The sequence below is a fragment of the Diaphorina citri genome, unplaced genomic scaffold, assembly GCF_000475195.1.
Source record: "Diaphorina citri unplaced genomic scaffold, Diaci psyllid genome assembly version 1.1 scaffold2, whole genome shotgun sequence".
Classification (NCBI taxonomy): domain Eukaryota; kingdom Metazoa; phylum Arthropoda; class Insecta; order Hemiptera; family Psyllidae; genus Diaphorina; species Diaphorina citri.
Genome location: NW_007377441.1, coordinates 304,514 through 328,185, shown reverse-complemented (window position 1 = coordinate 328,185; position 23,672 = coordinate 304,514). Strand labels below are relative to the sequence as shown.

Here is a 23,672-nt window from a genome sequence, read left to right as displayed (position 1 = left end):
CGCAAAATGCACATTGAACTAACAGCGAGATGGTTTTTGCTGATGACAATTCCACTGTCTCTCCTGGTGACGTTAGTAGACACTATCTGATATCTTTCGTCCAGGCTTTATTTACAGGGTGGACCAACCGTCTTCTCCTTAGCTTGAGTGGAAGCTTTTGTTCTATCAACATTCTCTACTTTGCTTCAAACTTCATTGGAACTTCTTGATGACATTCCACACATAAGTGAAGGTCAGTGACGTCAAGGATAACACCAGAGCCGTTCTCTACCTACCACCTAACACTAAAGCTGTGTCGACGATGTTTCGTTCATCGACTGCTCCCGGTATAGTTCCACAGTTCACCCAGTATTTCAGATTACCCCTTGGCTCTCCCTCCTAGTAGAATTATTTTATTAAACATATTAAACGTCCTGTCATTGTAAAGTTAGAGCTTCAACCTTACCTACTCCTTACTCATACATTATTCATTGTCTCCGACAGCGACGATTAGTAAGGCTGTGGCGAGCTCTGTGCCAGCGAGTAAAGAAGGTGAGGTGTGAAAATATGGTTGAGATTGGCCTAGGGCAGGGGTTTCCAACTTCCATGTGTATGCGGGCCACAATGCCACATGCTACATTGGCAGGTAGTTCACGGGCCAAATACACAGGGGAGCAGGCCTGTATCAAGAATTTTATCGAGGGGAGGGGATGGATGCTCCACATTTTTGGAGTCCACCCCATGGTAAAAGAGCAAATATTAAGCCCAATGGGGCCCACCCAAAAAGCTTCGTGGGCCACAAAAATGGTCTGGCGAACCGCATGCGGCCCCCGGGTCCCTAGTTAGAAATCGCTGTTCTCGGGTGAATGGTAGAGATTGCCCCAGTAATGGTGATGGCTTTACTGCTGGGGTAAATGGAGTCTATAGCCCTATTCTAGCAGTATAAGTAAGCACTATTACTCTATCTACCGAAGAAAAAACTTATATCTTGACGTCACGACCGTTGATCTTTTTCATAAGAACGCCCAATAAAAAATTAATTTTCGACCTTTGAAAGACAATTTTCTGGAGTTTTTTCCTCACATTTGGTGTTTTCACAACTTTTTACGTTAGAATCAACGTTTTATTAATATTTTTACCCAAATGCAACTGCTCCATTCAGTTCAACTTCTTCACAGTACCTACGATCGAAGAAGTAGTTTATATATAAGTAAAGATTTTTCAAACATTTCTCTCCCACTCAGGTATGAACGCTCCCACCGTTTCATCCGTACGTCACTGGATCCAAGCTAATCCTTCCTACCAGGTCATGGCTCCCTCCAAACTACCCAGCTCCCAGTTCTACAACCAGGTCAAACCCGGCAGCCAGGGGGCCAAACCATCCCCAGCGCCCAAACCCAAACAAACCCCCTCCCAGAAGTTGAATCAGCAGCTGATGAAAGCTAATCAGGAGTCGATCAAGGAGCTTATGAAACCGGTTATACTGACCAAACAGGTTAAGTCAGCAGGTAAGTGAATCAGTAGATAATGAAAGCCCATCAGGATCAAGGAGCTTATGAAACCGGTTATACTGACCAAACAGGTTAAGTCAGCAGGTAAGTGAATCATGATGAAAGCTAATCAGGAGTCGATCAAGGAGCTTATGAAACCGGTTATACTGACCAAACAGGTTAAGTCAGCAGGTAAGTGAATCAGTAGATAATGAAAGCCCATCAGGATCAAGGAGCTTATGAAACCGGTTATACTGACCATTCTGACCAAACAGGTTAAGTCAGCAGGTAAGTGATTTGTAAAAGTGAATCAGCAGGTGATGAAACCGGTTATACTGACCAAACCGGTGAAGTCAGCAGGTAGGTAAGTGATTACCTAGGGGTCCTAGGGTAAAGATGAATTTGGCTTATGGTAGGGTGATGCAGAATGAAAGCTATTCAATGATGTTTTCACTCTCTCCAGTTTCTGTCCCGGGGGTTTTTTTCCAACAGGAATTTACTATTTTGTTATCAAGAAGGAACTTCCCAAATGTTGGTCGATATTTGAATTTAAGACCCTTTTCATGGGATAGTTATCTTCTCTCTCTCTCTCTCTCTCTCTCTCTCTCTCTCTCTCTCTCTCTCTCTCTCTCTTTTTTCAAAGATGGCGATTTATTTTCTTCTCTCTCTCTCTCCCCTCCCTCCATCTCTTTTCCTACTAATAGTACGATAATAAAGGAGTAGTTATTCTCGCTTCAGTCCTCTTCATGGTCACGTGACTTATTTAGTGGATATTAGTGGTTGTTAATAGTGGTCATAGTGGATTTTTGAGCAAATATTTTAGAGCACTATCCAAAGCAATGTATACCATACTTATTTTTCACGACCGAGTTGTTGACGACATTCAAAATTTGATCATTTTTGCTCCTCAAAATACAATACCGAAAATCGGTTGTTGTTGTTGTTGTTGTTGTTGTTTCTCAGACCGTCTGATAGACATTCGGAATGTGATGTGTGCCTTGAAAAGCTTCAGACCTAGAGATGGTCTGGCAGACATATGTCTCAATTTTTTTTCCGCTCTACACGTTCCGACTCTCTCACAAACCTAGCTCAGGTTAGATTGGTGTGACTCTTTATTGGTTATAATTATTCGATGTACAAAAATACAAGAAATTACAAACAAAGGGCGAAATTATTGCCGAGGACAATCTTTACCATCCAACCTTTCTTGGGTGTTCTCAAACCTAATTAGAAGGGTCAAAATAAAACCCCACTAAGTCCATTAATTTGGAACTGAGGCATATTCTGAAGGAGTGTCAACACATAGTCCACGGCCTTTGACTATGTGTGAACACAGCTTTACATTGGACGGTCTAATTAGATTCTTCTCTGAAGAGAACAGAAGAGGCTCAACCGAGAGCTCGGACAGTCATTCTTCTATTTACTCTCCTAATGATGACAGTCTCTCTAGAAACTCTTCTCTTATGATGTCTTAATTTCGTCCTCGGGCTCATAAAGCATCGGGTATTGTTTTGTCCTGGCCAACTGGTAACAGATCAGTAATAATAGTAGTAACCAGATCAGTAATGATTGTCTTTGTGCGCTCAGATAATGAGGAGCATCAGAGATGCTTTAGAAAGTCCAGTGCGGACTTGGTTGGTCCGATGGTAAATCGGTTGGTCCAGTGACTCTGGTAGATAAGTTGTTGGTCCAGTGACTCCGGTAGATATGTTGTTGGTCCAGTCACTCCGGTAGATAAGTTGTTGGTCCAGTCACTCCGGTAGATAAGTTGTTGGTCCAGGTCCCGAGATCATTTTCCGACAATCAACAAAATGTTTGCAACTTTTTGCACTCATTCAATCGTACCTATTTCAATTAAAGATACCATTTCAAAGGGCTAAACGACTAATGTTCAGAAGGCAGACGTGCTACGCTCCAAGCAAACTAGGCTAGCTAGGAAAATTAAAAGAGGCCAGTCTAGTTAGCTTGAAAAGTAATCCGTGGCACAAGCTCTGCTTATACGGATGGGTATACCATTTAAATGAAAAATGTATGTTCTGAGTTTTTTGTCGATGAAATATAAATGGAAACTTATTAAAAAAAAAAAAAAAAAATGTGTCCGCCTTGTATGTGCTAGGTTGTGGCTTCGATTCCCTCCCGGAATGAAGTTTATCCTAAAATGGCTGTCTCCTATCGTGTCCTCAATCTCTCTTCGATTTCTGGATAAGACCTCCGTTGTTACACTTCCCTTCAATAAATAACTAAAACTTCTCCCTTTTCTTTCATTACACCTTTTCCTAGTTTTATTTGGGGTCGGCGTTACCCTCCTTTATTCCACTCCTCTATGCCCTCCTATCCAACACCTCCTCTCTTCTCCATCCCTTCTTTCTCAAGCGTTCTTCAACCTCAACTTCAAGCCTTCTTCAACCTCAACTTCAAGCCTTCTTCAACCTCAACTTCAAGCCTTCTTCAACCTCAACTTCAAACCTTCTTCAACCTCAACTTCAAGCCTTCTTCAAAAATTCCAAAACCATCACATTCGTAAAGTTTGCACCACAGGATTCGCCTCTGATGGCGCAGGAGTTGAAAATAAACGATTCGAACTCAAGCAGCATCACTTAACCGATTAGAAGCACAAGATAAAGCTCGGGATATCATTGAACAATAAGATCTAATAAGTATAGCAGGTCGATCCAAAGCAAATGAACAGGAGGACTAAAATCAGAAACGTACGACTCCTTCTTAGTTTTCTTAACAAATGACAGTAATTGTAGAGCGCACAATTTTTCGTATAATTTCTCATTTTTCCAACATTTTCACCATAGAAGATGAAAATTTAATATTTAATATTTACCTTCAACTGACGACACCTTTATGTACGTACTTACTTACTGTCATGGCCATTTGAAGCCTAGAAGACTTTTGCCTCGCCAAACTGTTCAAACTGACGACACATTTGTTAGCGCTTAAATCCTGAATCTGAAAGTTGTTCAGCAGGAGAACTCGGCATCAGCGGTCATGGGAAATCTACTTGGTTCTTCCAAATTAGAAGAAGGTTTGAATTAATGTAATCTAAAAAAAAAAAGACATTGTAGGTACATTTGGCTGATGAATTCTAATGAAGGGACCAGCATTCTAAACTCCGCAAAGTGCAAGTTGAGCCAAAAAGGACTTTTGACCTCATTGATCCAATATATGGATTTCAAAATTAGATTGTAAGTTCCGAAAAAAAGAAGTTCCAAAAATGGACTAACACAAAAAAAGTGGTTTACCGGCACTACACGGCGCAGAATCTCTTATATGATCTCATTAGACCCGGTCGGCGCACGACGGTCCCTATTCCGTTGGCTGTGCAAAAATTTCACGAAACTCATTGTGCATTAACATATGGAATTGGTTCACGAAACGCGTTTATCCAGTGTGCACTGCGCCTAATAATGAGGGAATCCACAGGCAGGAATTTGAAATCGAGCCTATAACGTTCATAGAATGTAACAATGATATCAACAGTATGATAGATATCAGTAAAGTGGCAGATCTGGTGCTTCTGCTTATCGATGCCTCGTTTGGATTTGAAATGGAAATCTTTGAGTTCCTCAACATTTGTCAAGTACACGGTGAGTCCACGGAGAAGTCCATGATGGAAATAGTTAGTTATTTTGTCCTTAGGAATAGATTCCAAGCAACCTTTTTATCTACTTAGCTTAGTTTGGTCTAAACACAAGGCTTAAACTTTTCATGGTTTATGTACTTACAATCATAGGTATCACCTTAAAAGAAAGAAAAAAATCAACCCTGATGAAAATTTGTGTTCTTCCTTGCCAATGTAATAGAAAGTGGTGTGATATTTTCTTCTTCTCCATCTCAACATTACTTACAGTACCTTTACATGCTATTGAATATACAATTATACATGCCTCTTTTATAACTACATGATTTTAATATTTTTCTTCACTAACCCATTTGTATATCAGGATGGAATGTGACAATTTTAAGTAGGTAGCCTATGTCACCCGGAGTACTTTTCTTAACAACCACAAAAAAATTCATCAAAATCAGTTGAGCTGTTTTTGCGTGAAAAGAGGACAACCAAAGGTCTATTTAGCATGACAGACAGACATACACACATACATCTGAGATACCTACCTCTAATCAGATAAATAATTTTGGATGAAAACCATGACATAATCATGCGTACTTTGCTCCGTTAAAATAGATATAAAATAAGTACCTACTCCTAGGGTCCTAGGTAGGTATGCTGGAGAAGAGTGAGCTTGTTCTGTTCTCTAATACGGAACCTATCCGCTCTGGAGAGTTTGACGAGTAAGTTTACTTTCATTATAAATTATTTGTGGTGAAGCTGAGTGCTTCTTCATACTTTTTGCTGATATGACAGAATTACCAAGAGCCTCTTTTATTTATACCTTGTATGCGCTAGGTCGCGGGTTCGATTCCCGCCCATGACGAAATTTATCCTAAACAGATAAGGCTCGTTCTAGGAACGGCTGTTTACAGTTCCCTCAATAACTTCTTTCTTAGAAGTCAGTATTGACTTGGGAAAAACACCTTTGGATATCTGTTATTTATAAAATAAATACCTTAATAAATAAAGAATTCAATTCAATTGGATTGAAAAAGAAAAAAAAACTCATTTTCAGACATGGCGCAATGTCAGGTGCAATATCCAGCGATGATTCTGATGATGAAAACGACGAGGATGATACGTCTGATGATGACACTGAATCTGGACAGGGTAGTATGAAGAAGTACAAGGAGCAAGTCGTATCCAGCCAGGATGGCAGGAAGAGGAGGAAGGTGATGTTTGATGATGATTTGGAGGACAATATGGATGATGATGATGATGATGATGATGATGATGAAACTGATGATGATAATGATGAGGACAATGAAGAAGAAAGTGAGGAAGAAGAGGAAAATGAAGAGGACGATGATGAAGAAAGGTAAGTGATTGTAAATAGACCTAATTTAGTGAAAGTAAATAAGTAGTGATGGTAAATAGACATAACGCAATGTACAGACAAATCTACAATTTTATTTATATAGATAATCTGGTGACAATTCCACCCCTCTTGTTGGTCTTAATTTTAATTTTATGTTATGTTTTTCAGGGAGAAAAGCAGAAAAGAAGAATAGCAAAAATGAACACGTCCAAGAGCTGACAGCAAAACAAAAGAATCCAAAGGCATTCACCTTTCAATCTGTGATCAAGGGAGAGAGAAAGTTCAGGAGGTAAGAACTGGGCCGTATTCCATGATTTGTCATTTGATGAACAGAGTCTCCTTTCTGAGAACTATGAATTAACTATATCCCTAGTGAACTAACCTTGAGTACCTGTGTAACTATGTATGTAGTAGGCTAGTAGGTACTAGGTACTGTATTGCAAGAACAATGTACCTTGGGCTAGTTTATTCATTTTATTATTTTCACATTTGTCTTCCTTCGAATTTGGCACGATAAGACCTTCGCTGTTACAGTACCCTTTATCAAACCTTTTCCTATATGTTCTTTGTATTGTTTCACAGTACCAAACCCACTGTTGTGCCTCAGCCCAGAATGTCGGACAAAGATTTGGCCATTCGACACAAGATTACCAGTGCTCTGGCTGGTTTGAACAGTAAGGAGGAAGAGGAAGAAGAGCAGGAGGATAGTGCTTTCTCTGATGAATCAGCAGATGACAACAGTTCTGATGAAGATGAAACTGTGGAACCCAAGGTAAATATTCATAAATATAAACTTTTTCTTCTTCTTGCAGAGAAATTTCGACAAAAATCACCCTTTTACTCAAAGGACCAGGTATATTTTCACCCATTTCTCGAGTTTTGAATTTTGAACCCATTACACCACTTTTTCTTTCCAGAAAGGTTTTCTATAAGTACTTAGTGAGAAAGTAAAAATTGTGAACAAATGACACTTGGAGACCTTGAGGATGAGTTTTATTAGCCTAGCCATAAAGAAAACGGACATACCTGAAATATATAAGGAACTATGTAAGAGCTACCAGAAATAGGGGGTTCTCACTCTTTGTTTTGATCCCTTTTTGTTAGTGTTGCTCGAATTTCGGATTTACTTTTAAATAGTTATACCGACCTCTGTATCTGTAGAATCTAGCAAGCCAATTTGAATTTGCAGACTCACAAAGACTCCAAGAATCCAGAGGAAGACACTGGTCTCAACTGGAAATCTGATCTGGCCCAGAAAGCCGCCAGTGCATTCCTTGAGAGACAGGCTAACATTGTGAACCTAGCCAAATATGTGTATGGTAAGTGAGACAGGTTTAATAGACCGAACTCTAATGGTGGATTTCACCAACCTTCTTTCCAGCCTCAAACAGCCCGTTAACTTAACAGCCCTGTTAAGCCAATACAAATTAAATGGAACTTAACTGGCTGTTAGCTTATCAGGAGTTCTAATGACTGAATAAATATTGGTGAAATCCAACATAACTATTGATATTGAGGTCTTATCGTCCCGAAAGCGAAGAGAGAAGGAAGACAGGATGGGAGATAGCCAGCTGCGCTACTCTGTCCCACCTTTCTCTACAATATAGTCATCACCAATTCCAGTGGTGCAGTGGTTAACGCATTGGACATTGGATTGGTGGTTCAAGTCCAAGTCAAGTCATAAAATGTATCTAGGTGAATTGGGTATGATATTTGTGATAAACATTGTGATAAGTAAGTATGCTTAACACAATTAACATTTCCTTGTGTTGCTATCTTCTCTTCAGGTGACATGGAAGATGTATCTGTCACCATGGAAGGAGATGAGGCGCCCAACAAGAAAGTTCATAGGAAAAGACAAGCAGGTATGTTTGGCTATTCTATTCTATTTGTTAAACTTGAGGGAGATACCTTCTCTGTATTAGCCTCAAAAGACTCCAAATATTTGTAACACCCAGGTCAGGAGATAGTAAAGTATACCAGGATATTAGATCAGTAAAGTAAGCCATCAAAACACTTCTAAACTTTGTAAAAAATACAGCAATTTTTGAAGGAAAAAAGTCAGTAGGTACATAACATCATAATGGGATATTGCATCCCACATACCAGAATCTGCACTCGAGAATTTTTTAAGAGGAGACCCCCATTCCAATATCATTGGTATATGGGTAATTCTAGTGGTTGACCCGTCCTTTGTACAGGACCACCATACACACATGCACACCCACACACACAGTCATGCTATGTGCTCCCTGACATATCCCACAGTGTAGAATAATAGGCATAACTTTGAACTGTTACCATTTTGAATCAGGATGGAATGTGACAATTTTAAGTAGCCTATACTTTTCTTAACAACCACAAAAAATTTCATCAAAATCAGTTGAGCCATTTTTGCGTGAAAAGAGGACAACCAAAGGTCTATTTAGCATGACAGACAGACATACACACATACATACAGACAGAAATTTTTCTAATGTGATTTTTGGAATCATGGATGTATAAGGAGTAGGTACTTAAGAATAACTAAATATTTGCTGATTCTAAGCAATGTACAAGATTTTAACTTGATTTGGTGTTGGATCGATCTTGTTTGAATTGTTATTACTATTGTTCACAATTAGCCTACTTCGCCTTATACAGTGAACATCCTAACCATCTTTTAGACTCATTACGAGAATTATGCTTATGTTACAGGGTGGACAGTTGGACATAGAATAGAATATACCTTGTTTTTCCTGCCCGCGAATAGGACTGAAAAGTCTCTTTACCCCAGCAGTCTAAAGAAGGTAGCTATCGTATATAAGTCTCGTATATCGTATATAATACATAGGTACAAAAGTAAGTTGACAATTACAAAAGTACAAAATAAATGTAATGGGACATGGGACACCTATCTATATAAGAGCATAGTTTATTCATATTTTTAGAGCTGACGGCAAAACAAAAGAATCCAAAGGCATTCACCTTTCAATCTGTGATCAAGGGAGAGAGAAAGTTCAGGAGGTAAGAACTGGGCCGTATTCCATGATTTGTCATTTGATGAACAGAGTCTCCTTTCTGAGAACTATGAATTAACTATATCCCTAGTGAACTAACCTTGAGTACCTGTGTAACTATGTATGTAGTAGGTACTAGGTACTGTATTACAAGAACAATGTACCTTGGGTCAGTTTATTCTTTTTATTGTTTTCACATTACAGGAAAGAGGATATCCAAGCCAAGAAACACCATGTTCCTCAAGTTGACAGAACCCCATTGGAACCTCCCCCCATAGTAGTGGCAGTAGTGGGACCACCACAAGTAGGGAAGTCCACTCTTATAAGATGCCTCATTAAGAACTTTACCAAAACTCCCCTATCTGTTATCAAAGGTAAGTGTACCCTAATCCTTAGGTCATCCTTAGAAATAAATAGGAAATGATTAATAAAATAAGTGGCATAGTGAACAAGACACTCATCTAGTAATCAGGATGGTGTGGGTTCAATCCCAGCCAAAGTATGAAATTTTATCCTCAACATTTGTAGGGAATTTGACCACAAAAATAGTGTTAACCTACTGCTGAGGTAAAGGGACTCTTCTGTCCTATTGGACAATATAAATAAACACAAGTACTTACTTTTTTCCACATTTTTTTTTACCTTTCCCTTTATTTTACCCTAGTAATCAGGATGGTGTGGGTTCAATCCCAGCCAAAGTATGAAATTTTATCCTCAACATTTGTAGGGAATTTGACCACAAAAATAGTCTTAACCTACTGCTGAGATAAAGGGACTCTTCTGTCCTATTGGACAAGATAAATAAACACAAAAAGTACTTACTTTTTTCCACATTTTTTTACCTTTCCCCGTATTTTACCCTTTTTTCAGGTCCTGTCACTCTAATTGTAGGTAAAAAGCGTCGCATAACGTTCATCCATACATAAGGTCCTGGGTTCGATGCCCACCATCGTAAAAATTTGTACTTGTTCTTCTGTTGTTCTCGTGTTAATCCAGCACCTATGAAAATGGGAAGTATTGTGTTTTTTCTCGCCCATCTGATGAAAGACATACTACGGGATGGGCAATCGTGCATGCTACGACACAGACCACGCGAGTCTAATGTAGCAGTTGTTTCATCGCTACAAAATAAAAACCGCAGCGAACACTCATCTTTTTTTTATATAAAGACGGACACTTTTTAAGGGAATAGGGACATTTTTATCAGTTTCTTATGAAAAAGCCTCTCCCAATATCACGGACACTCAAAATATCGGACAAAGCCGCCATAATCTGCTTTTTAGAGGTGTCCTCTATGTAGAGGTTATTTCCATTTATTTCATTTCCAGATAAAGGATTCGATCCGGGACTGTTTCGTGACGGGCAAATGGAAGGCAAGCGAGGACGCTTCGGAACTTCTACGTCTCGATGACATGGACGACGATGAAGAACTCTTTGGAGATTTCGAAGATCTGGAGACTGGCGAGAAACACAGTGGAGATAAGAGTGGAGGTGGCAGTGGAGGTGTTAGTGGAGGTGGCAGTGGAGATGATAAACCCAAGACCAGAGCGGAGCTGATGGAGAAGAAGAGAAAGCTGAAGGAACAGTTCGATGCGGAGTATGATGATAAAGATGGAGGAGGTAAGAGAGGAAACATATTAGGGGCTTGGGGAAAATTTTACAGACCCAAAATTTAAGAAAATAACAAGGCTTGGACTAAAAGTAATAATCATGGTCACAGTATAACCTTTTTTAGGAGTTATCAAAGAGGGATCTGAACAACTATTGAACTTATAACTACTAAGGTCTTATCGTCCCGAAATCGAAGAGAGAAGTTTTAAAAGATAGGACAGGGGTCCGCTCCGAAAAAGAACCTGATCTTTCAGGATAAAGTCCGCCCCGGGCAGGAGTCGTACACGCGACCTAGCGTTTACAAGGCAGACGCGTTACCCTGCAAGTTTACTAGGCTGGACCACAAGATATAATTTAATTTACAAAAAATGGAATCAGAAACACCAGCACAACCCAATTAAACATGTCTAGAAACCCTGGTGTATGGCTGATACAAAAAGATATTTTTTCTTTATTCTGCCATCACCATTCGGCGAAAGCTAAAGCCACTTAAGAACAGCAACCCTCAATGCAAATTTATTTCAGGCAACACGTACTATGACGATCTGAAAACGCAGGCCACGCGTCAGGCAGAGCTGAACAGGCAGCAGTTCCACGACCTGGATGACAACGCACGTGTCGAACTCGAGGGGTTCCGGGCAGGTCTCTACATACGGGTAGAACTAGACGGTATGCCGTGTGAGCTGATTGAGAACTTTGATCCCACTTATCCGCTCATAGTCGGCGGTCTGCAGCCGGGAGAAGAAACTATAGGCTGTGTTAGGGTAAGTAACAAGGCCGGGGCCACAAAGTGACTTTAAACTCTGTTTAAGTTTAATCTTGGATTAGGTTTAATCTCGGTATAAGCAATATGATTGTTTGATTTTTTGAAAATTTCAAAATTTTCAGCCGATAAGATTGCTCAAATTAGAGTTTAAAATCCACTTTGTGGTCCCGGCCTGACAGGTAATTGTTTTAACAGGTTTGATTGAGGGAACTGTACCTACCAAGGTCTTATCGTCCCGTAATCGAAGAGAAAGGAAATACAGGATAGGAAAAAGCCAGCTGTTCCGAAAACGAATCCTGAAGAGTGCGCTTTTTTTTTTTTTTTTTTTTTTTTTTTTTTTTTTTTTTTTTTTACTGATCAAATTTTAACCAGAAACTATTATTTAATAATTTTTCAGGCCCGAGTTAAGAAGCATCGTTGGTACGGCAAGATACTCAAGTCAGGGAATCCGGTCATCATGTCCGTGGGGTGGCGTAGGTTTCAAACCTTGCCCATCTATTCCAAGCAGGAGGACAACATGCGTTATCGTATGCTCAAGTATACACCGCAGCATGTAGCGTGTATGGCACACTTCTGGGGCCCCATAACAAGGTCTGGCACTGGGTTCCTGGCTGTACAAGATGTGGCTAAGAGAGAGGTACGTACATGGCTTACATAGAGAAAACTAAATAGTAAGAGTTGTTGTTTTAGCGGCTTTAACTTTCCTCGAATGGTGACGGCAGAATAAAGAAAAATAATAATAGTGATTTGTTATACTGCTCTTGTAGGATTGAAGAGTCCTTTTACTCCTGTGGTAGGCTGTTATTGTGTCCCTTCTCGCCCATCTGATGAGAGGCATACTGCGGAATGGGCATGCTACGATGCCGGTGAAACACTCTTTTTTTTATGTGGTCGAATTCTCAACTTATACATATTCAGGACACACAATTCTATAATTTGATTGGGATTGAAATTGAACCTACCACGCATTCCTGTTTTTAACAGGCGAGCGTCCTCTACACCACCGAGGCCGGTACATCATAGTAGGATAGGATAAGATTTTTTATTTTATTCCTTAGAACAATTCCAGCTCAAGCTCAATAAACTTTGAGCTGCACCCTACTCGTCTAAAACTTTAGCAAAAGAGCAAGTAAGAGAGATTAGGAATTAAGATAAGGAAAGTACAAAGTCCCTAAGAAAGGAATTCTATTTTGGTTTCAGCCCGGGTTTCGAGTGATAGCAACAGGCACCATTCTGGACGCCAATCAAACCGCGGAGGTCACCAAGAAGCTCAAACTGACCGGAGTTCCCATGAAGATCTACAAGAAGACAGCGTTCATCAAGGACATGTTCAATTCGACCCTGGAGGTGGCCAAATTTGAGGGCGCCAAAATTCGGACCGTGTCGGGGATTCGAGGCCAGATTAAGAAGGCCCTGAATAAACCCCAAGGGGCGTTCCGAGCCACGTTCGAAGATAAGATTATGCTGAGTGGTAAGTTTCTGAATAGGAAGATTTTTTTTTTTAGGTTTGACAGAGGGAATTGTAACTGCTAAGGTCTTATCGTCCCGAAATCGAAGAGAAAAGGAAGACAGGATAGGAGAATATTCCGAGAACGAACATTATCCGTTGAGGATAAAATCCGCCCCGAGCGAGAATCGAATTGGCTAAGCGCTTACTTGGCAGACGCCCTGCCAACCAAGCTAATTGGGCTGGCAAAAACTTGGAACTTGATTTGATCCTTCGAAATGGGGAAAAAACTTCAACACACACCTATGTTTGTCTCAAATTTAACTGAAATTCTTTATCAATTTCCTTCTGTTTCCCCAGATATCGTGTTCTGTCGTACCTGGTACAAGGTGGACATTCCCAAGCTGTACAACCCCGTCACTTCACTGCTCCTACCCCCGGAACAGAAGGATAGCTGGACTGGAATGAAGACCACGGGACAGTTGAAACGAGAGAGGGGTCTGCATAACGACCCGCAGTTCGATAGCATGTACACGGTAAGTAAAGTGAAGAGGACTGGTGTGTACAGCACACGAGTTTCTATTACGTTAAGAAAGGCCAAAGGGAAAACTTCTTTAGGGCTATTTTCCAACCCATTTTTCACAAAACTAAGAAACCTAAGACCGCGTTTTTAGTGATAGGGGTTTTACACTCCATTTGCGCGAAAAGCTACCCACTTACTCACATACTGAGGACGTCACATTAACCTAACACAGCTGGGAAAAGCCAACAGCACAAAAATTTTAAGTTCGATCAGCCCAAACTGGGGGCCCCGCGCCTTTGAAACTGCCCCGGGCCCCGCGGGGGGCTAATCCGGCCCTGAGCACGGGGTTGCCCAGATGGTCACTCATCCGGATACCTACCATTCACAACGTTGCTTAACTTCAGTGATCCATTGGAAAGGGGTGCATTCAACGTTTTTTTTTATTCTTTTTCAACCAAAGGTTCAATTTTTGATGGTCACTCATCCGGATACCTACCATTCACAACGTTGCTTAACTTCAGTGATCCATTGGAAAGGGGTGCATTCAACGTTTTTTTTTTTTTTCTTTTTCAACAAAAGGTTCAATTTTCATTTTATTTCTTGTATTAATTAAATTTTATTTTCTATTCCAGCCCATTGTAAGAAAACCGAAAACAATGACTAAGTTGAAAATACCCAAGGCTCTACAGAAGGAGTTGCCTTATCATATGAAACCCAAGTACAAGAGCAAGGAGACTCCCAAACCTCAGAGAGTAGCAGTGATCCATAGCGAACGCGAACAGAAGGTAAGACCTAACTCACTGTATTGAAAAATCTGTCAACCTATCACTGGCTGGCTTATTTATTTGTTTGTTTTAATAAATAAAGTCTGGCTGGAGGACGTTAAACAGGGAGTAGACCAGCTCAGTCTGGCTGGGGAACTTTAAACAGGGAGGATACCAGCCTGAAATTTCCCTTGCTAAAGATATAGCAAAGCTTGAGTGCGAAGGGTTACAGAAGGAGTTGCCTTATCATATGAAACCCAAGTACAAGAGCAAGGAGACTCCCAAACCTCAGAGAGTAGCAGTGATCCATAGCGATCGCGAACAGAAGGTAAGACCTAACTCACTCTATTGAAAAATCTGTCAACCTATCACTGGCTGGCTTATTTATTCGTTTGTTTTAATAAATAAAGTCTGGCTGGGGGACGTTAAACAGGGAGTAGACCAGCTCAGTCTGGCTAGGGAACTTTAAACAGGGAGGATACCAGCCTGAAATTTCCCTTGCTAAAGATATAGCAAAGTTCGAGTGCGAAGGGCACCCACTCGTAAAATTTGTAGCCAAAACCAACTATCAGCCCAAATCAATCATCAATCACCCTAGTTAGGGCTGATTGAGAGGCTGACCAAAAAGGCCGACCCCGTCTGCACACGGGAAAAGGCGAAGAAAAAGAATAAGAATTTTTTTTTTTTTTTTTTTCAGGTTGCTTCCCTGATGAAAATGCTTCGCAATCACCCTAGTTAGGGCTGATTGAGAGGCTGACCAAAAAGGCCGACCCCGTCTGCACACGGGAAAAGGCGAAGAAAAAGAATAAGAAAATCTATGTATAACTTTTATTTTTTTGTTTTTCAGGTTGCTTCCCTGATGAAAATGCTTCGTACCAACTACTCGGAGAAGAATTCCAAGGAGAAGCAAGCCATGAAGGCAAGAATGGTGGCGCTCAAACTGAGAGCTAAGGCTGCGGAGGAGGCTAAACAACAGAGGCAGAGGGTGATGAAGAAGGACATCTTCAGGACTCTGAGTAAACTGGATGCCAAGGCTGAGAAAAGGAAAGCTAAAGGACACTGATACATATCATGGATTTCACAGATATTCGGAGAAAATACACCTTGTTTTTCAGGTTTGATTGAGGGAACTGAAGTCTTGCCTTCCCGAAATACATAGAAGAGATAGGAGAAAGCTAGCCGTTCAGAGAATAAACCTTATCTGTTTACGGGCGGAATTTATTGATGGGTGACGTGCTTATTACGCACGTCACCCATCCATATGGTAACCACGTGCAACGTTGGTCAACTTAAGTGAACCATCGGGAATCACGGTAAACATGTTGACCAACTTATTTTTGATACAAAAGAAATACATGAAGCTTGTTGTTTTTTAACATGATTATAAATAAATTATTTATTTATTCTCTAAATTTTGTTAATACATTAATCTAAATTTCAGAGAGAAAGAGAGGGAGGGGGAGAGAGGGAGAGAGAGAGAAAAGAGGGAGGGAAAAAGAAAAAGAGAGAAATATAGTTTGTCTTTTTATAAAATAAAAGTAGGTACAAAAAAGGTAAATGAATTAATAATAATTATTTGAATTTGAATTTGAATTTATTTATTTTAAAGTGCATACAATACAGGTAATTGACAAAGTATAATGGCAACACCCTATTACATTATAGACACTATGACAAAGTATAATGGCAACACCCTATTACATTATAGACACTACACCCTATTACATTATAGACACTACACCCTATTACATTATAGACACTAGATTATGTACATCATATGAGCAAAAAAAGGAAAAAGAAATTGTAATGATTTCAAAAAATACACCCAAGCAAAATAATAAATCAACATCCGGATATACAAGACTTTGTTGAAAATAAAAACTAAGTTCTTTACAAGCTTTTTTACACGCCTAATTATTTTACAAAAGACCGAAAAACATTGCTCACCCTTTTTTTTTTAGCTAATTTTCTTTTAGGATGAGCTATTATTTTTTTGTTTCCCATTTGTAACTTCCATATTATATTCAAATTAAAGGGGAAAAATATAACAAATTCACTGTCTTAAATCTCCAATCCTCATTTTATGGAGACAGAAAAAAAGAATATTTTAATAACTTTTATGAAATAAAAGTATTCGAATATTTGCACACAGGAATTGAATATAGTATTTACAAAATAAATATAAAATCGCTAAAGAAAACCCATAGGTGTGGGTTTCATATAATTTCTGTAAATAGAAAATCTGACCATTTACAACTCGAAATTAAGTTTTTAAGGGATTTTTTTTTATATATATATAAACGAGACTAACAATAAGTCGCTTATCAATAAATAAAAAGAAACTTCCCTCAGGAATACAAAATTAATAAAAACATTAAAACTATACAATCAATATATCTTTCACCAAATCTTCTCTTAACTTCTCAAACTCGCAATCATAGGACATTTTGTTCAGCACAGCTACATAATTCTCAACGGACTCACCCTCCTGTTGATCTCTTGTAAAGAACTTATGTCTAACATAAGTTAGATTCTTTTTCGGAACAAAATGATCAGTGAGCTTGGAAATGACTTCTTCTAACTGCAAAGACTTATTGTCTAGCTTCAATCAATATATCTTTCACCAAATCTTCTCTTAACTTCTCAAACTCGCAATCATAGGACATTTTGTTCAGCACAGCTACATAATTCTCAACGGACTCACCCTCCTGTTGATCTCTTGTAAAGAACTTATGTCTAACATAAGTTAGATTCTTTTTCGGAACAAAATGATCAGTGAGCTTGGAAATGACTTCTTCTAACTGCAAAGACTTATTGTCTAGCTTCAATCAATATATCTTTCACCAAATCTTCTCTTAACTTCTCAAACTCGCAATCATAGGACATTTTGTTCAGCACAGCTACATAATTCTCAACGGACTCACCCTCCTGTTGATCTCTTGTAAAGAACTTATGTCTAACATAAGTTAGATTCTTTTTCGGAACAAAATGATCAGTGAGCTTGGAAATGACTTCTTCTAACTGCAAAGACTTATTGTCTAGCTTCAATCAATATATCTTTCACCAAATCTTCTCTTAACTTCTCAAACTCGCAATCATAGGACATTTTGTTCAGCACAGCTACATAATTCTCAACGGACTCACCCTCCTGTTGATCTCTTGTAAAGAACTTATGTCTAACATAAGTTAGATTCTTTTTCGGAACAAAATGATCAGTGAGCTTGGAAATGACTTCTTCTAACTGCAAAGACTTATTGTCTAGCTTCAATCAATATATCTTTCACCAAATCTTCTCTTAACTTCTCAAACTCGCAATCATAGGACATTTTGTTCAGCACAGCTACATAATTCTCAACGGATTCACCCTCCTGTTGATCTCTTGTAAAGAACTTATGTCTAACATAAGTTAGATTCTTTTTCGGAACAAAATGATCAGTGAGCTTGGAAATGACTTCTTCTAACTGCAAAGACTTATTGTCTAGCTTCAATCAATATATCTTTCACCAAATCTTCTCTTAACTTCTCAAACTCGCAATCATAGGACATTTTGTTCAGCACAGCTACATAATTCTCAACGGATTCACCCTCCTGTTGATCTCTTGTAAAGAACTTATGTCTAACATAAGTTAGATTCTTTTTCGGAACGAAATGATCAGTGAACTTGGAAATGACTTCTTCTAACTGCAAAGACTTATTGTCTAGCTTATCATTTAAGCCAAAAGAATTGAAGATATGCAGACACTCCTCTCCTATCAGATGAAGGAACATAGCTACCTGCTTTTCCGGCGCGGTGTTATCATGGCCGTTTGCTCGTAAAAATATTGTAAACCGTTGCAACCATAGCTTCCAAGCATCCGCCGCATCTCCATCCCCATTGACAAGCAGAGGAGGTAAAGCTTTCACTTCTGACACCATGTTGAGTTGGAGTTCTAATGTAGTAAGAAAAGATCACTTTGAAAATAGAACATTGGAACGAATTTATTTTGTGTAGACTCACCAGAGTGAAAACCAAGACTGAGGATTGAATCAATTCACTCTAGCCAATATTGGATATTGGAAAACCGAAATACACTGGTTCGAAACCACCATCATACACAACAGCGCCCTACTCGTCTAAAACTTTAGCAAAAGAGCAAGTAAGAGAGATTAGGAATCAAGATAAGGAAAGTACAAAGTCCCTAAGAAAGGAATTCTATTTTGGTTTCAGCCCGGATTTCGAGTGATAGCAACAGGCACCATTCTGGACGCCAATCAAACCACCGAGGTGACCAAGAAGCCGGGAGAGGGACATTGGGAGGGAGGATGGGGGCGGGGTAGGTAGGTTGCATCATAGGGTGTATAGGTCCTACATAGCCAGGCGGCATCATCATAGGTTGTCCATACGGGGGGATCATGTACCCCGGAGGTTGCTGGGTGGCTAGCTCACTGTACTCGTCTTCCAGTCCAGGGGGTGGGGGTTCGACGCGCTGTTGGCGTGGGTCTCGACTGACCTTGATCTCTGGAGGGGCAGGTGGGGGTGGCAGGGGTTCTTCACTAGGAGGCATAGGAGGAATACTCTCGGCGGGGGTGGAGGAGGTGGCGGTTTTCTCCTTAATGGTAGCGAGGATTTGATGGAGGTTGGGTGGCAGAGAGACGTCGATATCCGTGCTGGGAGGGGGTTGAGGAGGAGTGAGAGAGCCTGAGGGACTGTACGCTTCATCCCCGGGATTCTTCGCTTCCTGTAAAATAAAATTGAAACATTACTAGTTACAATCAAAGTACCTACCTCAAAACCAATTGGTTATTGAATCTAAAATTCGGACCATCCCTTAAAAGACCCACCAAATCTAATACTTACCTAACTTTCGACTCACTTTAGTGAGATTGAAACAACCATTCGACTTGAAAATTGGCATGCACGATTGCACATGTAATGTATTTTGGGTGATAAAAGGGAGAAATTTCATTCTAAAACTAATGAAAAGCTTTCTTCTTTTCTTCAAAATTTTAAAGGGACAAATTTAATTTTAAAACTAATGAAAGCCTTTTTTTCCTTCAAATTTTAATATCTTTATTAAATATTTCCTCTTTTCGCTTTAAATCTCAAGAAGAAGAACTTACCTTATCCTCAACATCCACCGCACTACTGAACACAGTAGACGCTATGGACTGAATTTCCTTCTCTCGGTCCGCTATCTTCCTATTCAGCTCTTCCAGCGTCTTGGCGATCTCCGTACCACCGAAGCGAATACAATAGTCCGTCCCTTATACCTTTTATTATTAGTAATAATAAAGGAAGGACGGACTGGTGTGATATTTTCTTCTTCTCCATCTCAACATTACTTACAGTACCTTTACATGCTATTGAATATACAATTATACATGCCTCTTTTATTTAACTACATGATTTTAATATTTTTCTTCACTAACCCATTTCTTCCCATCAGGAATGCCCAAAGTGATGGGTGTACTCACTCATCTAGACATGCTGAAGAACAACAAAACTCTCAAGACAACCAAGAAAATGCTCAAGCATCGATTTTGGACCGAGGTATACGCCGGGGCTAAGCTGTTTTATCTGTCTGGAATTGTACATGGCGAATACATGAAGAATGAGGTGAAGAACCTGGGCAGGTTTATAGCGGTGATGAAGTTCCGACCCCTGATATGGCAGACGACACATTCCTATATGCTGGGTAAGTGTGAGATTGGGTGTAACGTTGACGCGAGTTTTCCTCTGTCAAACCTCTTAAAAAAAAAAAAAAATCTCTATCACTAAAAACCTTCTGGCAGTTACCTATACAGTAATGTTAAAGTTATTGAGATTAGTAGGTACCACAGGTAACATGAACTGTTTTTCATTTCAGGCCCGAGTTAAGAAGCATCGTTGGTACGGCAAGATACTCAAGTCAGGTAATCCGGTCATCATGTCCGTGGGGTGGCGTAGGTTTCAAACCCTGCCCATCTATTCCAAGCAGGAGGACAACATGCGTTATCGTATGCTCAAGTATACTCCGCAGCATGTAGCGTGTATGGCACACTTCTGGGGCCCCATAACAAGGTCCGGCACTGGGTTCCTAGCTGTACAAGATGTGGCTAAGAGAGAGGTACGTACATGGCTTACATAGAGAAAACTAAATAGTAATAGTTGTTGTGTTAGCGGCTTTAACTTTCGTCGAATGGTGACGGCAGAATAAAGAAAAATAGTAATAGTGATTTGTTATACTGCTCTTGTAGGATTGAAGAGTCCCTTTACTCCAGTGGTAGGCTGTTATTGTGTCCCTTCTCGCCCATCTGATGAGAGGCATACTGCGGAATGGGCATGCTACGATGCCGGTGAAACACTCTTTTTTTATGTGGTCGAATTCTCAACTTATACTTACATATTCAGGACACACAATTCTATAATTTGATTGGGATTGAAATTGAACCTACCACGCATTCCTGTTTTTAACAGGCGAGCGTCCTCTACACCACCGAGGCAGGTACATCATAGTAGGACAGGATACTTGAGATTTTTTATTTTATTCCTTAAAACAATTCCAGCTCAAGCTCAATAAACTTTGAGCTGCCCTGAATCTGTGGCGAAACTCACAGTCAAATGTGTATTTATTAACAAGATTTCATACAATTTTGAGCCCACAAGGTCCCTTTCGAGTTCCCCTTTGCACACTAAAGTTATGCGTGAAAAATCAAGTAGAACTGAAAACGTACCGACATAGTTCGCTTGGAAGGTAGCGTACCTGCCTTGTAAAGTGTTTGATAAAATACGTTTAAAATCAAAACTATCTTGGTAAAAACTTACTTGCGAAATTCAGCATTCGTAGTCGTACATTCATATTCGTACACAATTTACACATGTCTTGGAATTATGATACCAGTACTACACTAGACACTAGAGGACATTTTGTGTCCAAGAAACTAAAGATAGGTAAAGAAAGTAAAATATTAAAATCAACTATTGTTATTTAACACACTTGTTACCAGTCACAGATGCCAGAATACATGATTATGAACACTAGGAAAACGCTAAATTTAAAAAAAAAAAAAAAATGGCATAGTATGCTTTTAATGAATTCCTCTAAAACCGGAACCGATTCAAATATCGTCGTTCTAATTATTAACACAAACTATTTTATAAATCAACTTTTGTCTTCCACTTTAGGATTATTTCAAGTGACATCACATTGAGAAGCGACAGTGGATTTCGAGTGGAAACAACACACCTAACTTTAAACACATCCAAAATAAAACCTTCAAGACACACTTTAGTTAGAAACTTTTGTGAAAGAAAGCTCCATAATATACACACAATAGAGAACGTCCCTAACAAAACAAAAGGCGCAAGTTTGGTGTATTACATTCTCGTCATTTATTGGTCATTAAATACTTTAAAATAAATAATTAATGTAGAGATAAATGAATGGATAAAAAATAACATGTGTGTATAAAATTAGTTAAAATCTTTTCCTTAAAAACTAGCAGCTTAAAATCTATCTCACAATGGTTCACTAGAGTAAAATGGTAACAAGTTATGATATATCAGTAGAAAAACGGTAAAATAATGCAATACCAACCAAATGGTCTTTTCCTTGGCATGGACTAGACTCTAGACTGACTAGGGTTTGGGTGAAAGCATTTCACAACCTTTCTTAAGCCCGATATTTACTCTCAACAACATATATCGTAATAATTATGTCTCTTGACAGATGGGAAAAGTAAGTACGTACTACTTTTCTAACTTTTTCAAGAGTTCTTTACAGAGGAGGTCATAGGACAAACAAGTCTTTTATTTCAAGGGTTTATTGCATTGTTTTTTATTTAGGTCTCTAATTTTTGCAGTCCAGTTCGAGAAAAGAAAATTGTCTGAAAATTTCGCATTTTCAACTTTTGTTGCTTTTTAGCTTTTTCCATTTTTCTTTTTCCAGTTTTTTAGCTCGTTGAAAACAAAAGTAGTACGTGTCATTGAACTGCAGAGAGCGCTAGCGTAATAACTTTTGTGGCCGTGGTCACGGTAACGCGGTAACTTGGAAATTTGTAAAGTAATCATTTTATACGAACATTTCAATATTTTCATTTACCTAGTTTTCTTTCTAATTTTCCTTTTCCATGCAATTTTCTTTTGTTTATTGTCCAAAAAGCCTCGAAAAATTCACGACGAAAAGTCATGAGCACGCTTCAGTTTCACTTTTCTTTTATTTTTGGCAATCCACTCTCGTGTGACCTCCATGATATCTTGTTATCTTTACCGATTACCCGCGAAATGTTTGAAAAAAAAGTCTTGTGAAGTTGAAAAGTTGAAACTGGTGAAATACAGGACCTTTTTGTACCAGAATTACCAGGAAAAGAGCTTTAGAAGACAAAAGGAAAGGCCTTATCAAGGACGAGAATCCAGGATTTGTTGATTGGAATGCACATTAACTTTGGTGAACTTAGCACAACATTTCATATTCTTCATTGAGAATTGAGCACATTTTTATTTCATATTCATTGTAAATGCTATTCTTGAATCGCGGGCGCGACACTTAACAGAACCCGTGGTCAATAGAAGGCATCAAGACGATCGAAGAAACTTACTTCTAAATCCTCATCTTCTTCTTCCTCGTCGTCGTCAGAAGAATGGGTGCCCCCTACATCCATGTCCACGGCGGCATGTATAGACTCCAGCAGGTCCAGCGCGCTTATCTTCTGATCTGCAGGACTTTGCTGCTGCGCCTGCTGGGGTGAGGGTTCTGAAAGGTGGGAAAATAAAGGAATTTTTAATTGTGCTGAGCATACTGAAATGCTTGTCACAAATATCGTTCCCCAATAATAAAATTACACCTAGATAAATTTTATGACTTGTCTTGGACTCGAACCACCAACCTCCAGATCCAAAGTCCAACGCGTTATCCACTGCACCACTGAGGTTGGTGAAAGAAGATGGCAAAATAAGTAGCATGTTACATGTTGTTTTCAAATGTCGGGAACTTGACCATTAGGAATTTTTAATTGTGTTAAGCATAAATTCTTGTCACAAAAGTCGTTCCCCGCCTTATATACTACGCTAATTTTTATGACTTGACTTGGACTCGAACCACCAACCTCCAGATTCAAAGTCCACCGTGCTAACCACTGCACCACTGAGGTTGGTTCGTAACTTGGCCATTAGGTCATTCTAACAATCTAAATTCT

General features: G+C 39.3%; 4 protein-coding genes across 4 annotated transcripts in view; 2 read left to right on the top strand and 2 right to left on the bottom strand.

The window, feature by feature from the left end:
* The window catches only part of LOC103510975 (proline-rich receptor-like protein kinase PERK5), a 32,993-nt gene that overhangs the window by 8,747 nt on the left and 574 nt on the right, over positions 1–23,672 (bottom strand). The window contains exon 2 of the mRNA XM_026825291.1: positions 23,039–23,230. Coding sequence (XP_026681092.1) covers positions 23,040–23,230 — 191 coding nt within the window. The 3' untranslated portion in view covers position 23,039. The remainder of the gene's footprint in view (positions 1–23,038; positions 23,231–23,672) is intronic.
* On the top strand, positions 1,586–10,334 carry LOC103508859 (ribosome biogenesis protein BMS1 homolog). Its single transcript, XM_026823531.1, has 10 exons — positions 1,586–1,661; positions 4,868–5,097; positions 5,698–5,771; positions 6,107–6,409; positions 6,992–7,181; positions 7,599–7,728; positions 8,197–8,274; positions 9,340–9,415; positions 9,613–9,782; positions 10,279–10,334. Exons 1-10 carry the CDS (start codon positions 1,586–1,588, stop codon positions 10,332–10,334), a joined length of 1,383 nt encoding a protein of 460 aa, XP_026679332.1.
* On the top strand, positions 10,416–15,931 carry LOC103511161 (ribosome biogenesis protein BMS1 homolog). Its single transcript, XM_008475913.3, has 8 exons — positions 10,416–10,427; positions 10,737–11,028; positions 11,545–11,783; positions 12,183–12,422; positions 12,986–13,256; positions 13,593–13,768; positions 14,388–14,540; positions 15,367–15,931. The coding sequence occupies exons 1-8, from the start codon at positions 10,416–10,418 to the stop codon at positions 15,580–15,582; spliced, it is 1,599 nt and encodes a 532-aa protein (XP_008474135.1). The 3' UTR covers positions 15,583–15,931.
* LOC103511068 (protein diaphanous homolog 1-like) lies at positions 18,698–19,942 on the bottom strand. Its single transcript, XM_008475811.1, has 3 exons — positions 19,925–19,942; positions 19,620–19,727; positions 18,698–19,237 (listed from the first exon to the last, which is right to left on the bottom strand). Exons 1-3 carry the CDS (start codon positions 19,940–19,942, stop codon positions 18,698–18,700), a joined length of 666 nt encoding a protein of 221 aa, XP_008474033.1.